This window comes from Martes martes (assembly GCF_963455335.1).
Source record: "Martes martes genome assembly, chromosome: 5".
Taxonomy (NCBI): Eukaryota; Metazoa; Chordata; class Mammalia; order Carnivora; family Mustelidae; genus Martes; species Martes martes.
In genome coordinates, this window is record NC_137892.1 from 86,878,532 (window position 1) to 86,895,122 (window position 16,591).

A 16,591-nucleotide genomic window follows, 5' to 3' on the forward strand; every position below is an offset into this window, starting at 1 on the left:
ACTAAATGACTTGTCTCATTTTTTTTTTTTAGATTTTATTTATTTATTTGACAGACAGTGCTCACTTCGGCAGCACATATACTAAAAATATTTATTTGACAGACAGAGATCATAAGTAGGCAGAGAGGCAGGCAGAGAGGGGGAAGCAGGCTCCCCGCCGAGCAGGGAGCCCAATGCGGGGCTCGATCCCAGGACCCTGAGATCATGACCTGAGCTGAAGGCAGAGGCTTAACTCACTGAGCCACCCAGGCGCCCCGACTTGTCTCATTTTTGAAAAAGTACTTGCCTTTTCATCCTGGGAATGGGTTAGAGCCAAGGACCCTCCTATCTCAGACAGAAAGTCCTAAATTCCTGCTCAGGATAAAGAAAAGCTGCTTCTTCCTATTCGTGCAGGTGTTGGTTAACCTGGTGGAAGGTGATAGAAAAGGAAACTGAGCAGAGAACAGGGGAGCCCTAGTGCCCCCTCATCCCTGTCCTGCTTCATTAACTTTCCTGGCTCCATCACCCCCTAAGAAGACTCACCTTCATGGACACCTGTGCTTGGGTCTACATGGGGCCTGGGTCAAGCCCAAGTGGTCAGGAACAAGCAACAGGAACTTTGGCCAGCTCTGACTGTTTGCCCATTGACTAAGAGCTGAGCTTTATACAACCACGATGGCCCCAAAAAGGAGAAGTCCACAGTCACCAGAAGCCCCATCACCCAGACTGAACCAGGGTCACCCAGTGGCTGGATTTGCCTCAGAATTGTGTCTTTAACAAAATGAAGAGCTAGGACAAAAGAGAGGTTCCTCCCACTGCCCTCTGCAGACTCAGCCCTTCTCTTCATCCTCCCCAGGGCAGCAACTGGTAGTAATTTGTTCTGAATCTAAGGCACATTTTCTCATTTTACTCCCTATATATTCATGAGCTATGCACACTGTTTTGTGTTTTATAAAGGATTTCATCAAGGATTTACTATATTCTTTTGCAATTTGCTTTTTTCACTCTGCATTAGTTTCTGCTTTTCTTTGAAAGACTATATATATATATATAGATAGATAGATAGATAGATATTTTTTACCTAATACATATGTGTATGTATCATAATACTATTTAATACATATAAGAGAGAAAGAGAGTTTCTGCTGTAGGTGTTGCACTTGTGTTTGCTTCTAGCTGAAAAATGAGCGGGGTTTCTCAAGTGGGCATCTTTACCATCACAGGTCTGAGCCACCTCGGCTCCCAGCGTGGGGTCCCTGTGTGGCATGGGGTGCGGTTCTCAACACGCGAGGGATGGATGGGCAGGGAATGTGTGTGGACTGAGCAGCTTCCAAACCCTGGTGCTGTTCTGAGAGGGAGGAGCTGGCACTGGACCAGGCTGTGTGGTTTCCCTTCCCCTTTCGGAGCCCCCTTTCTCACACGCACTCCTTTCCGCTCCTCCTGGGCAATAGCTGCCAGAGGCTGGAGGTTGAGAAGAGTGGATGCAGTCACTGGAGGGAGCCGGACACCTCGTGGGTTCCACGAGCAGCCCCGGCTGGGTGTTACTCCTTCCTGCCAGGCCCGCTTGCAAAGGATATATGTTTAGGAAACTTAGCCAGAAAGAAATCCAGTGAAAATGAGCTATGAAACTTGGACATCCTGGAGAAATAATATTTACAGAGGAAACTCTTGAGACGAACTCTCACCAGTGCAACAACCCTGGCGTTGGGGCTCATGGCCGAGGACCGAGTCCTGCGCCAAGCAGCTCTGGCTCATGGTTACCTCCGTGAGGCCTTCGCGTGGCCAACATGGGAATCCACAGACAACGAAGTTGACTCTACCTGCCCCCCACCCCAGAAAGACGAACAGAGACTAAGGAAGGCAGAGAACAGAAATGAGCTAGGAAATGAAAATCTTTTTAAAAACACTCCTTGCTGATAATGATGTGTCAGTGTAGGTCCATCACTTGTAACAAATGGACCACTGTGATGGGGGTGCTGATAATAGGGGCTGCAAACGTGTGACAGCAGGGGACATAGGGGAAATCACTGCCTTCCCTTCATTTTTTCTGTGAACCTAAAACTGCTTGGAAATATAAAGTTTATTTTTTTTTAAATCTTCCTTGATTACACAAAAGGACCTGTCCTTTGGGATTTCTGTAGCACCTATAATGTGTTTGAATAAATATCTATATAGTGGGTGGGCAGGTGGAAAAAGTCCCAGCAGCTAACCAGGAGCTGCAAATGGGATACTGCATGACCATTTGCCATCTTGTACATCTTGTCTGACCTTGAACACAAAAGGGTGCAAGAAAAGAGAATTTAGCTGGATTTGAAGTCATCTTTCCCATCACTGGAGCCCAAGGTGTTATCTTAAAGAGAAGAAAACACAGGATACTTGCAATACTCAGAGCTGGGCCCTGGTCACAACGTTAAATGTTGGGTAAAACACGTCATCAGCGAGCTTCAATCTTCTCACCTACAGGACAAAGTCACTGCCACCTTCCTCCAGACAACGCTGGGAAAAGCAATGGAGTCACCGTAGCTCGGTGGAAATGACAGTGATGGTCCTGGGCCCTCCCTGTGCATTACATCATTGAATCCTCAAAACAATTCCATGAAGCAGGTGCTATCATCATGCATAAGGCAACAAGAGCTAAATAACTTGCCCAGTGATCACACAGCTAATACACAGCCAAGCCAGAATTTGAATACGTGTGGTTTGATTCTGGAACCCATACTCTAATTTTATACTGTTTATACCAGAACAGAAACTAGCACGACGCCCGGCACGCTTAGGTGATGCCTACACAGTCAGTCCCTTCCCTCAGTCTCTCTTAAACATCAGGATTATGCTGAGAAAATGGCAGAGAAATATATGTAAAACTTCTCTGAAGACCATAAGAGCCAATGAAAGCACAAAACACTAAAAACCCCAATTTTATCAACGTATTATTCATATACCATAGAATTAACCCACTTATAGTGTACAACTTGATGGGTTTTTTACATATATATATTCACAGAGTTGTGACTATCTCCACAATCAATTTTAGAACATTTTCATCACCTCCAAAAGAAATCCTGGACCTCTCAACCAGAATTCCCCCTTTGCTCTCCCCACCTTCCTCCTCAGCCCTGGCTACCACTCATCTATGTCTCGTCTCTATGGGTCCATCAACTCTGGACACTTCACTTAAATAGAACCATTCAGTATATGGTCCTTTGGGACTGGCTTTTGCACTGAGCATGTTTTCCAGGCTCATCCACGCCGTAGCACATAATAGTGTTCTGTTCATTTTTAGGGCCGAACAATATTCTGTTGCATGCAGCATTGTTATGAAAGGTATTTACTGCCTCATAGACTCTTAGAGCTGGGGAAAACTTTAGAGGCTAGCCACAAAGGCTTGCCATGTTACTGATAAAGAGATTGTGGCCTCTAGGTTAAGGAGCCTCGCAAAGGTCACCCAGCGGCTGGTGGGAGAGCCTGGAATGCTCAGCTCGGTCCCTCTTACTTCATTCCACAAAGCATCACTGGAGACACAATTCAAAGTGCACAGCTTACTGCTGATGGACAGCAGGTTCATCTCTGCAAATATTGGCCTAACATTGTCCATTAGACAAATCTATCTTGGCTGAACCAGTGGGCAAGGCCCAGCGTGAGGGGCTGCAGACCTACAGGCAATCAGACAGAGAAGATCCCTGCTCTTTCCCCAGGTACACATTCTCCTGGGGAGGCAGAAACAAAGGAGCAAACCCCTAAATGACAAAAATAGGTGTTTGCCGCATAAAGTACCAGAGAGGAAACAAAAGGCTGAGAAAGAGGACGATGGGGAAACTCAGGTGGCACTGGCAGGGACAACGCTGTGTATAGACAGTTGTGGGGGCCTTGGTGGGAAAGACCTCTCTGAGGAGGGGGCATTTAGGCTGGGGCCCGGAGGAGGAGAAGAACCAATTCTGTCAACATCAGGGGGAAGAAGGTGCCAGACAAATCGTCAAGCGTGGGCAGGAATCCTGAGGTGGGAGAGAGCCTGACGTGTCGGGGGAGTTAAATGGGTGGGGCGGGCTGAGTGAGCGAGCAAGTGGTGTGGTGTGAGGCTAGAGGGGAGGCCCAGATCATGACGGAGGCCTTCTGGCCCGTTCTCTCATGACTACCCTCTTGGACTAACCCAAGTCAGGAGGACCCGTGGGAAAGGAGATCAGTGGCTTCCAGTTTCCTTCCTGTGAATTAGATAAACTCCACTGACCACAGGAAGCTAGAGGAGACCCGAGTCTCTGTAGCAAACACATCCAAGGACAAGAGAACCGCATCTTCAGTAAGGGTGAGTAACTATGTATCACTCTCGGGATGAATCAGAAGATAAGGAAAACAGAAGGAAATGGGAAAATATAAACATATTAATAAGGAAGCGGTTAAATGATTATGGTATAGCCACGCAGTAGAACACGGAGCAGCTGGCTGATAGAACTAGGTTAACTCTTTCAGTGCTTAACTGGCAAGATCTCTAGTTGGTTGTTAAGCAAACAAACAAAACAACAAGGTACACAGTTGTGTGTGTATCATACCACTGGTGTTAAAAAATTAAAAAAGCAGGAAGGATAACATGTATTTCCCAGATGTGCATAAAAGCTCTCTAGAAGGGTACACATAAAATAGATCTAGGAGGGGTTTACTCATTTATCTCTGCCTCTCCCCAGCACCAGAGAATGTGTTCTGGGAGGAAAGACAAGGGTCTCATCTGTCCTGTTTATCACTGTATCCCCAACAGTTGCACCTGGGAGGCTGGGGGACAGAGACAACAGAAGGGACACTCTGTCTCCTCTTACACGGTTTCCAAGTTCGAAACAGGTGAACGTATTTCCTATTCAAAGAAATCAACTAAAGCAGGAAAAGCAATGAGGGGTCTCCAGCTGCCAACCAGAGCCCCGTGTTCATTCCAGCCCACCCTGCCCCCCAGCCTCTGACGAAGCCGACCCTTAGGGAGGCCAGCTTGTCCTCCCGGAGAACGGGGTGCTCACTGGTCCTCAGCTAGATTTTTTACCCCTAGTCATCATGATGGTTGTGACAGTCTAGTCACCAAAGACATCATCTAGAGAGCCCAGAATTAATTTTGCTTCTCAAATGTGAGCCATCAAAGGATCTTCCCCCTCGAGAGCCACTGGGAGAGAATGAACAAATGAAGAATTACTGAATGGCTGCCATACTCCAGGTAGTGGTCCAGCAGTGGGCAAGGCTCCTTAGGTTATTAACCAGTGTAAATGGGGAGTCTAACTCAGAGGAACTCAGGTCCTTGGCCTTGGCCTCATAGTTTCCCAATAATTTCTTGTTGTGGGGGCCGCTCTGAGCATTGCAGAACGTGTCACAGCATCCCTGGCCTCGATGTACCATTTGCACTGTAGCCAACACAGCCCAAAATGTTCCCAGACATGGTCAGATGTCACCCGGCGAACATCACCCCAGGACGAGAACCACCATTCCCATCCCTGCGTTTCCAGACACCCACTTTGTCTTCCCGATGAGAAGCCAGGGTTCCCTTCAGCCTCTGTCCCAGCTGGGCTGCCACAGAGGCTGGCCGTTGACTGAACTTCACAGTGGGAGTGTTCCCTGAGTTTCAGACGCACTAACCGATCCAACTTCCTGGGAACCTCTCTGTCTGGGAAAAAAACGCTATGGGATTTTTTAAAAATAACAATCTGTCCACAAGAAGCTCCCACGCCGAACAGGTTGGGGCCCTAAAAAGCCCTCCCAAAGCAGGTTGCTAATTAAAGCAGAACACAGTCGGGCTGGCCAGCTGCCCACTCTACAGCACCCAGGGAAGCGAACGTTGCTTCCTCCCATGGTGATTCCCCGCCAGGAGGGGACAGAGACAGAGGAAGGGCGTGAGGGGTTATTCTGTAACCAACAGGAGGATGGCAGGCACGCCCATCATCATCTCTCCTTCTCTCAAGAACATCATTCCCAAAGGGCAGCTTTCTTTGGAGGGCAAAGAAAAAGGAACTGTATGTCTATGTTTTGATTACTGTGAGGCTCATCCTTGAGGGCACTGAGAAATGAATGAGCAGAATTTTCCATGGCTAACTGTCCTGGCCGCCAGGCCCTATCGGCAAAGGTTTAGTGTTTATTTACTTTTGCTCATGTTATTTTTGTTTCAGTTCAGCTGCAGCTCAGTGCGGAAAGCGTGGGGGAGGTGTACATAAAGAGTACCGAGACTGGCCAGTACTTGGCCATGGACACCGATGGGCTTTTGTACGGCTCAGTAAGTATGAGGCTGACATGCTTCCAGACACGGCCAAGGTTTGAGGTTTCCAGAAATCGTGTTACGTTGAGTGATGCAAACTAGAAAGCAACAATTAGTCTGCTTGTTGTTTTTTCCAGCAGGATTCCCACCCTCTACCCTGCCTTATTTTAGGTGCAGGCATGAAAGAGTTTCTTGTGGTGCTCTCTCAAAATACTCAAACATACTATCGCCTGGACACAGAGGAGACATTGATTGAAATTTCAGTAACTCCTCAGTCAGTCATTTCAGAATACCTATTCCCACTGCATTCATTCATTCCCACAATGTTTCTAGAGCAACACCACAGGCTGTAAGTGTGTTCTCTACGCTTCTCACAAAAACTGTAGAGCCTAGACTCTAGTGTGCTACTCGTCATCCAACAAATATTTAGCAAGTGGCTCCCATGTCTAAGGCCTGAAGGGATGTGATGATGAATGGGCCACATGCCTGTCCTTGAGAAGCACGGTCTCAAGAGTTTATTCGGGAGCTAAAAATCCTCCATATCTTCTGCTCCGTCCCTCTCCTTGGTAATGCTTTACCCAGGTTTGACTCAGTGTATGTATTGGTCTTAGGGAGAAAAGAAAAGAAACAGTGTAATTTTGCCCCTGTTGGTATCTCTGGTAGAAGATTTAAATGGAAAGAGAACTAAAGCCAGTGGGCCCAAGGTTTGAAATTATTTCCGCATTTCAACGATCCTTTCTCTATATCTTAACAATTGATCATTGAGGCTTGGCCAAACCCCTTTCTTCCCTTTTATGAAGAAGATGTCTACAAAAAGGCAGCTAGTAGGGGGTTTTGGTCTGAACCTCTCTTTAACTTACATCAAACTGCCAAGGGGCAGTGGGCACAGAAGACTGCCTCTTGAAGCTGACTTCAAGCAGGGTTTGGAATGTGAACATAGTTTGGTCTCTCATGCCACCTGCTAGGGGTCAGGAGACGACACTGTCAGAGCAATGAGCAGCCTCCTGTAGGCTGTTCACTGAAATATGGATCAAATGGGGCCATTTTAAAGGGTTTGGAGCTAGGCAGTAACTGCTACATAGAAAGTAGATTTTTTTTAAGGTGGTTTTTCTTCTTGGTGATAAAATCAATCGACTGATCAATCACTGAATCTCAGACTCAAAACTGAAAATTCTCTGCAACTTTGGCAAGTTACTTGCCTCCTCTGAGCCTTGTCTAAAATGAGGCTAGTAATGGGTGGTGACTGTCACACAGAGGCGTTAAGAGGGATCCGAGAGACAGTGCACAGAACCCACCCACCGATGTTGCCGACACGTGGGAGGTGCCCCATCAGTGAGAGCCAGAAGACGAATAATAAGTTTATAAATCCCTTATCTCGTTATTTTCCAGGTTATACTTATAGTTTATGGCTTTTCCTCTTTTAAATCCGTTTTGTCATTTAATATAACCTTCTTTTACTTGTATAAAAATACTGAGGGAGAATCCCCAAATCCAATTTCCTCTAGGCTCCCACTATAGTCCTGGCCATCCCCATACTTCACCTGAAATATTCAGAGGGTAATCTTAATATATTATATCTGATAATTTATATATTTCTCCACTAATAATGATAAGTTCTAAAATATCTCCGAGCTCTGCCTCACATGTCTGACCAGTTTTAGGTGTTAATCTACCCTGGTACAAATTTTTATGTCCGGGGAAAGGACATGTTATTTTAGAAAATAAGTTTGAAAGACTATATATCAAAACATTAATATAGTTATCTCTAGGGGAGATAACCATCCAATGTTATAATATGTGAATGCCTGTCTTATCCAGATTTTCTACAGTAGGCCTATGTCACCCATATAGTGGGGAAAAAAGAGAGCTAAATATTTAAAAAATCATTTTAAAAATAGTTATGAATCAACTGTTAATCTCCAAGCCCTTGGCATTGCACCAAATGCATAACAACCACTGACAAATCCTGGTGGAGGGACAGACGAAGTTCCCTGCTGCAGCCTGCTGACTCAGCCTGTGACTCAGCTGCTCTGTGTGTGTCAACTGCTCTAGTGTAACACAGACGTCAGGTGAGGGACGTGGCTGTCCTCAGCTTCGTCACAGAACACAGGCCTGACGCCCACTGAGGAGTGTCATGGGGGACCCTCCCTACACGGGAGTGAGCAACCCACGCAGGTCCACCACTGCCCACCTCCTCCCACACCTGACAATATGGATCGAACACTAACGTGTGGATAAGTTCTTGCAGAGATAGCAAGAGTCACCCAATCAGATATTACCCTTATCTCCCATCTTGTCCTAAAAGGATCCAAAGTGTCTCACCCAGATGTCACTCCACTAGACTACAAATGAATAAGGAGCAGGAGACTTCCTGTTCCAGAGTTCCTTACAAACCAAAGGGAACTGTATGGACTGCTTTCCACACTCTCAAGAAGCAAATGAAAGTCACCACCTAGCTGGAAAGCACCGATCCTTTGTAAGACTCTGCATCGGCTGGGTAGATGCAAGGCTGACAAGTTTCCACCTCTTCCCTCAGTGAGGCTTACAGCTACATACACAAACATGCCCATGAATAAAGAATGATGAACAACAAGACTGGAAACCACCAGGAAGGGCATCACCCACCACTGTGAGTGAAGAGATTAATACTGAGATCACGTGACTAGGAACTGGCACAAAGTTGATATATAGCCTAAGTATTTTATCTCCAAGTATAACAAATGTATTAGAAAATCCTGATGAAATAGGAAGCCGAATGCCTGGGGTCCTTCTTCCCACTTTCTAGCAGATGAATTTCAAGTAAAACAGTAATTGTTGGTAGCTATTTTTTAAGTAACTGGACTATTTAATATGTCCTAGTGATCTTTCCATATTAATAAATAGGCAACTGCACTGGATTCCACTGCATGCGTGCGCCCCTAGCCACTTCACCAGTCACCTTTCCATGAAGGTGTAGGTTGCTTCGAGTGTGTTCCCATTATAACCAGTACTGCAAAGACCATCCTTGAAAATACTGTTTTATACTTGCTCAACTATCTCCTAGGGCTCAATTCCTACAAATGAAATTGCTGGGTCAAAGGTAATACATATTGCCAAACTACCATGAGAAAATTGTCACCAATTTATCTCACCAACAGTGCACAGAAGTGCGTATGTCCTATGCTCTCACATTACCAAGCATTGCAAATTTTTTTGTTCTTTGCAGATATTATAGCCAACCTGTTATATTGTTTTTAATCTGCATTTTCTTGTGAGATTGAATGTTTTCATAGGTTTCTTTCCCACTTCTTTTTAAAAGCAGGGATAGCACTCCATTTTGCTAACATCATCAGTCTCTATCCACATGGCCTTATCTGTGTCCCTCCGTGTGTACATACGTAAAGATGTGTGAAAGTATGTTCCATCAACTGTTAACAGTCCTTATACTTGGGTGGGTGGCTTTGGGGTGTTTGTTTTTTTTTTTTAATTTTTTCTTTCTTTTTTTAAAGTAAAGTTGTGATTTTTAAAAGTACAATTCTTTTAAAAAAAAAGGACAATTCTTTGTATAAGAAGATCTTTTTTATACATAGGAAAAAATAAAGCTATGTTCAGTTTTTAAAACCTTTAAGTTACAGAATAATGTTTTATGCTTAAGACACGTTTTGTGCAAATGTTTATATCCCAAAACAATGTTAACATAAAAATCCTGATACTGTTAGTGAAAGTTGCCAGGATATAAAATAATATTAGTAGGTTGTCATTTATTTTTCAAGTCCAAACTTAAAAACCCCCACCACATCACAGTTTGGTTTTACCAATTTTGGCCGTTTTTCAGGGTCATGTCCATGTGCCAGCCTTTAGAGACGAAAGGCTCAGCCCTGCTTTTGATGTGCTACGGCTGGTCATTTGGGACCTCCCCAGCAGGGAACTCCAGGGTCCTGAGGACAGCAGAAGGAAGGGGAACTTGCAAAAACAGTAAATGAATTTAAAGGCTCACTAGGTGCTGGGTTCTGTTCTAAGTCATTACCATTACCACTTCCCTCAGAAACAGGTCCCATTATAATCTCGCTTTTCCTGAAAAAGAAACCAAAGCACAAAGAGACTCCGTAGACTGGCCCCAGGTCACAGTGGCTAGTAGACAGAGAAACCACACTGAAAACCAGTCACTAATAATTCTCCTCTCTCCCGTCTTATCTTTTTAGCAGACACCAAATGAAGAATGTCTGTTCCTGGAAAGGCTGGAAGAAAACCATTACAACACCTACACATCCAAGAAGCATGCCGAAAAGAATTGGTTTGTAGGTCTCAAGAAGAACGGAAGCTGCAAACGCGGTCCTCGGACTCACTATGGCCAGAAAGCAATTCTGTTTCTCCCCCTTCCAGTATCCTCTGATTAAAGAGATCTCTTCTGGGTGCCGACCACTCCAGAGGAGGTTGAGGGGATCCTCACCCAACTGACCCCAGATTGCTCCCTTGACCATTGGCTGCACTAACCCCTGGCCCACAGAGCCTGAATCTGTAAGCAATGCGCTTCTAAATGCCCCGTTCACTTTTTTTGGCAGAGCCTCTTAGCCCAGCACAGTTTGGAGCAGAGGGAACAAATTGCTTCTAGGGGCCAACTGGCTGGTCAGTCTGGGTGTGTGGATGTCCAGTTGCCTCTGGGCACCTGCTGTAGGCTGAGCCTCTCAAAGCAAAGGTGTGGCCAAATGAAGTGTGTTCAGGGGCCTGCCATGTGGGTCATTAGTAACTGCATACAATTCCCTCTACTGAGTAAACTCTGTTGGTGATTCCCCCAAATATCTCGTATGATGCCCTTTCGTCCTTTCAGTACCCCACATATATTAACAGAGAAGTTTATGACTAGGTTAGGGGAAGGCAGTGTTCCATGAGTGGAAACTGGGACAAGGAAATCAACCCCCCGCCCCAAAGAGAAGGGACTAAAATGGCAAAGGAAGATTGGGTTCTGGTGGACAGCTTAGGAGGATGGGCTCTCAATGCAGAATTAACAAAGAATGGGAGGCTTAGTCGCAAGAAAGCAGAATACATCCATAGCTTTGGAAGTCCTTATGATGCCTTGACTTTCCCAAGATTATTTGGGAGCAGGAAGCCCCAGGATGATGTCAGACGGGCAGCATGAGAAGTGGGCTCTTGATAAAAGCAAAAACATCCAATGTTGGTAAATTCATTTGGGTCTGGCGTGTGGGAGTGCTGAGACAGAAAGGAAATGTGGGCTGAGGGGATGCTTTCCTAGAAAGAGGTGATTCCAGAAGTGAGGAGGAAAGAGAGGTGGATACCATGGCTTGTGCCCAGTCCCCAGAAAACAGAGGAACTGGGGTCCCAGGCAAGACTTACAAATCACAAGCAGACTGGGATCGAGTGTAGATTTTGGGGCAGTGGGTCTGGGGTGCAGTCTGTGTATTTCTAACATGCCCTGGGGACTGCAGGGGCTGCTGCCCTCTCCCCCACCCCCACTTTATGTAGCAAAGTGCTGAAGCAAAGGAATGTGGCTCAAGCCCCCTCACCCTCTCTTGCCTCCCCCTTAGAAACATACACACCCCGAGACTTTCTGAGCATTTAGGCAGCGTCAGCAGCAGTGACGTGGTGTGACGGATCATGGATTTAAGGCGCTTTGGCCCGGTGGCTATAAAATACCCATTTAGAAGAGATCCAAAAGCATACTTCAAAAATGCTAAACCCTCACCAACAGCTTTTCTCAAGAGACCATTTGTGTTACGATTACTTGTATAAATATGCTTCCTGCTTAAAGTAAACTTGACCCAAGTGGCTAGCAAATTAGAAACACCATTCATCTCTGACATATGATACTGTTGCCATGTAAAGGCCCTTAATAAGCCATTTACATTTACTGTGAGACTGTATGTTTTAGTCACATTTAAAAATATAGAGCTCAAAGGCAGTTAACTGATTAGCATTCAGCCACCGAAAATAAAATAATAGGCTATGATGTATAAGTTCTTCAATTATCTACTACTTATACTATATTTACCTATAAAAAGAGATTGTATTTCATTTTCCATTGTGCTATTACCAATTTTCCTTTGAAAGTGGGGACTCTGAAGCAAAGATATAACTGTGGATAAAAACTGTTGAGAATATTAGCTCATGGTGTAAGAAACTGACATGACTAATGGAAAAATAATTCCTTACTAACTGAATTGTCATGTTTATGATGGGGGGGAAGACAATTTGTGAAAGTTCAAAGCAACAGTGCAACTGAGGAACTGAACTAAGTTCACACTATGGTTCATAATATCATTCTGTATTCAGAACTTTTTGTTTTTGTAACTTGGATAAGACAATTCTATGTTATTTTAGTAAATCCTTACGGGCAAGATGGGGATCGTGCAGTGTGGTTTAACACCTCCTTACTCTGATGATCTGGCAGAAAAGGGTACCTAGAGAGGAAATCTAAGATATTTATAATGGTCCATAATTTTTAGTGTATGAATCAAATTCAAATATAACACTGGCCAAGAAAAATTAAATGTTGCTAACAGATGAGACGGAAGTCTGTAGTTTCAGAGATCCAAAGCAGTTAGAAGAAACACTACGGTGGCCTCCACAACCTCCGCCCAGTCATTATTCATGCATTCATTCAGTGAATATGTATTTTATGCCTCCTGTGTGCCAGGCACTGTCCTGGGTACTGGGGCCCCTGGAAACCTTGTCTGTCTGGTTCACTGCTGTACTCTCTCCCAGGGCATTATATTTATGATGAAAGATGCTGTGGATTCATTTACTTCAGTCAAGTGAAAACGCAGACTGTATAGGTTCCTGCTGAACAAACAGCAAGTCCCAGAAACCCAGGTTCTGGAAGAATTTGCAACATCCAGTGTAAGATAAACCCCTATCAAGGTGTCAGAGGACATGGTGAGGTAAACCTACTATTTTCAACCATAGAACCATGTCTGCTTCTGGGGCACCACTTTCAAATTGGGAAAAGAGCCTGTCAGGTCTTGTTGGGGGGCAGGGGGGTTGGCAGATGCCCCGCCACAAGGAACATGCTCTAGTTCCTTAAATGTGGAGCATTGCTGTTGTGCTCTCTCTCTTCCTTGAGTAAGTCATGTAGCCATCTGCTTGTCACATGCCTCTCGTTTGGATTCATTCTCAGGCCAACTGTTAAGAATTGCCTGACATTCTGTATGAAGCATCAGGAGCATTTATGCTTTTGATTGTTCCCAACGTGGAGGTGGTTAGTGATCTGTTTCCTTGGGAGGGATGATAATTAGAGCCTCCTCCAGCCAACAGTGTGGACTTATCAAAAACTGACTAGAGCATCAAGTGGTCCTGAAGATCAAGGTCCTTGCTTTGTGTCAGAAGTGACGGAGCCCGACTCCTCAGCCTTGGGGAACGTACTGCCTAAACCAACCGAGCCCATGAGCTACAAAGCAGACCTCTGATGAGGAAGACATCTATCATTTTACATCACTGTTGTTCTTTTTTTTTTTTGGCACCTTACAAGTATTAATAAATGTTCCACTAAAAGATGATAATGTCTCTCTGAGTTTTAAAACAACACAGGTCTCATCTTCCTGTGGAAGGTCTCCCCCATCTTTCCCCCACGCACCTGACAGGTGTGGCTGCTGTGTTTTCTAGACACAGCTTGTCACCAGAGGATACCTTAAAAACTGACAGGAAAGCTAAGGTAGAAACCTTTTTCATTTTGTTTGGAAACCTAAGGCAATATTAGTGTTCTTCTAGGGATCCATCAGGGAAGTACGTTCAAGGGATTTGCCCCCTGAATAACCAAGTATCATAACTAAGTCAACTGATATTTTTTCTTCATAGTAAAAATTATGAAAATTTATGCTACTATCATACAGTTGACCAGCTTGTGCTGAGGCAAACATTCTATGACCCGAAAAAAAAAAAGTAAGTAAGGACTTACAACTTGCAGTCAATGGCAAAGGGTGCATCTCTTTCATCTCAAGGGCCTAACAAAGGATGATAAGTTTGCCCATCAGATTTTCTGAAATTATTATCATACTAAGCAGCATCTCTTTAAATAAACTTCTCAATCTTAGGACTTCTTTTTATTGTATTTATTTATTTATTTTTCATTATTTATTTGTTTATTATTTATTTAATTTATTTATTTGCAGAGAGACAGAGCATGAACAGGGAAAGAACAGAGTGAGAGGGAGAAAAACAAGCAGATTCCCTGCTGAGCAAGAAGCCCTAACAAGGGGGCTTGATCCCAGGACCCTGAGATCATGACTTGAGTTCAAGTCAGACATTAACCAACTGAGCCACCTAGGCACCCCTAAATCTTAGGACTTCTTATTCTTAGGAGAAAGTATACTGTTTCGTAGACAGAATCAGATCACACACACACACACACACACACACACACACAAGCAGATGTACCTATTAATAATGGCTGGGCAGTGTTTGTCCACTCTACCAATTACACACCACCATCAATCACTCCTTTTCCTTTTAAAGTCACCTAAACCCAATATTTTCCTACTCTTTGGAGCTTGATCCACAGTAAGAACTACATTTTCTATCACAACCCAGCACATACATATGTATACACACACAACTAAAACAAAAACATCAGGAAGCTATACACAGACAATGCATTTTTTCCCATTACATTCCATTAAAAAATGCTGGTCAAAGATCCATTAAATTGGGTCACAACATTAATGGGTTACAACCACAATTTTTTGAAAAACACTGGCTCAAAGCAACTGGTCTTCTTCCCAAAGATGAAGAAACCCAATGAGGGATCCTGTATTATGACTTTAGTGTTTTCAAAGACACAGTTTGTTCAAAGACAAGGGGACATCCTGTTACCCAGGAACCATCTGTTCTGAGGGCTTGGTGAATTCTTTTAGTTGGTTTGCTACTAATCATGCATAATGAATGTAATGATGCAGATCCCACAGGCAACCACCGCTGTTTGCAAAGCCTCCAATGTTTTTAGCAGATTTCTGATGGAAGGCCCCTGAAGGCATTGGTCCCCTCCCATCCTTTGAAACTCTCATCACTGTGGAGCCTGAGGGCATTGCCTCCCTAACTCCCACTGTCTTCACTTCATTCCCCCCTCTCGCTCCCCCATCCCCAAACTCTTAATTCATAACTATTTCTAAACAAGACTTGAAAAGTAGACAGCCAGGAAAAGGTGAGACACCCAGGGTCTCTGAGCATCCTCCCCTGCCTCCATCACTTTCTGACAATGACCCTTTTATCTTCCTACCAAAATTCAGTGATAAGATAAACACCACTGCTACTGGAATGCATCTTATACAGGGATTCGAAAATTTTCATCTTGGCTGAACCAACTAAAAAAAAGTAACTCTACGCCCTAAATGTTTGGGAGGGTTAGGCTGGCTGAGAATTGGCTTCTTATGGGTGAACTTGACAGCAAAAGGGAAAAGCGTAACTGAAGTCACTGCCTTCCACGTTTATCTGAGTGATGTCCTAGCTGCCAAGGGATGGGGAGGGGAGGAGAATCCTAACCCTAAATACCCTTGCGTCGCCATTATATTGAGGAGTACGGTGATAGTGATACCTCAAAGACGTGCCTTCACGTGCACTTGTACAAATTAACAAAAATGATCTGTAAGGAGCTGTAGTGCAATACAGGAATACTGAAGCCCAACCTAGCCATGGGACTTGTAACTTCTCTTTTTCAAAATCATTAGGCATTTGTTTGACAACCGTTAAAATTGCAATGATGGCTTGTGAAAAGCTGCACACTCCCACCTTCCCACTCCACTCCTCAGACCTGTCCTCCAGCCCCAGAAAGAAACTCCCTTGCTACTGTACATAAAATTTACTCTAAAACCCAGTCAGAGAACTCCAAGCCTGAGATGTGGGGATCTGACACAGGACACTCAGGACCCCAGTGATCCATCGAACATTCTCTCAAGTTATGGGGAAATGCACTAAAATGACTACCAGGATCTTTCTGTAACACTGTACCCACTCTGCAGTTGACATATTGACCATGACATACTACACTGTTAGCTTTCCACCCCAGTTAGAAAATTAAAAAGAGAAACCAGGTCACACACAGCCTGAAGCTGGAGGGTGGGTTTGCTTTATAAAACGCATGTATTGTAGGGCCTAGTTTTGGGGTCTTCTGATGGCTCTGAGAATGTGTGTGATGTGGGAAGGAGGTATTTCCTAAATTGCTTCCTTCCCTCTGAGCTACCCACTGTCACACAGGCTACATTTACACATTCAGCAGCTAAACACTGGTGTCTATTTTATTATGTAAACAAGCAAAACCTCACCATGTCCTTGATGTGTTCCTCTATCAGCCTTAATGAAGGGCTGGGCCCTCCTTGTTTGGAAGTGTGTTCAATTTCAGGATTTGGCTCACTTGGTTGCTGTGTCTAGGGATGTAGGTGTAGACACAGAAACACACATCACTGGGACTTT

At 44.4% G+C, this 16,591-nt stretch overlaps 1 protein-coding gene across 2 annotated transcripts in view; it reads left to right on the forward strand.

Moving 5' to 3' along the window:
- The window catches only part of FGF1 (fibroblast growth factor 1), a 99,415-nt gene extending 85,738 nt beyond the window's left edge, over positions 1–13,677 (forward strand). Inside the window, exons 4-6 of one of the 2 annotated variants that reach the window (XM_080805039.1) lie at positions 6,111–6,214; positions 10,378–10,557; positions 13,470–13,677. In XM_080805039.1, the coding sequence (XP_080661165.1) occupies positions 6,111–6,214; positions 10,378–10,557; positions 13,470–13,487 (302 nt within the window). In that variant the 3' untranslated portion in view covers positions 13,488–13,677. Of the gene's footprint in view, positions 1–6,110; positions 6,215–10,377; positions 10,970–13,469 lie in introns of those variants that run through there. The other variant, XM_080805040.1, reaches the window with a different exon arrangement.
- Positions 13,678–16,591: the final 2,914 nt, after the last annotated feature.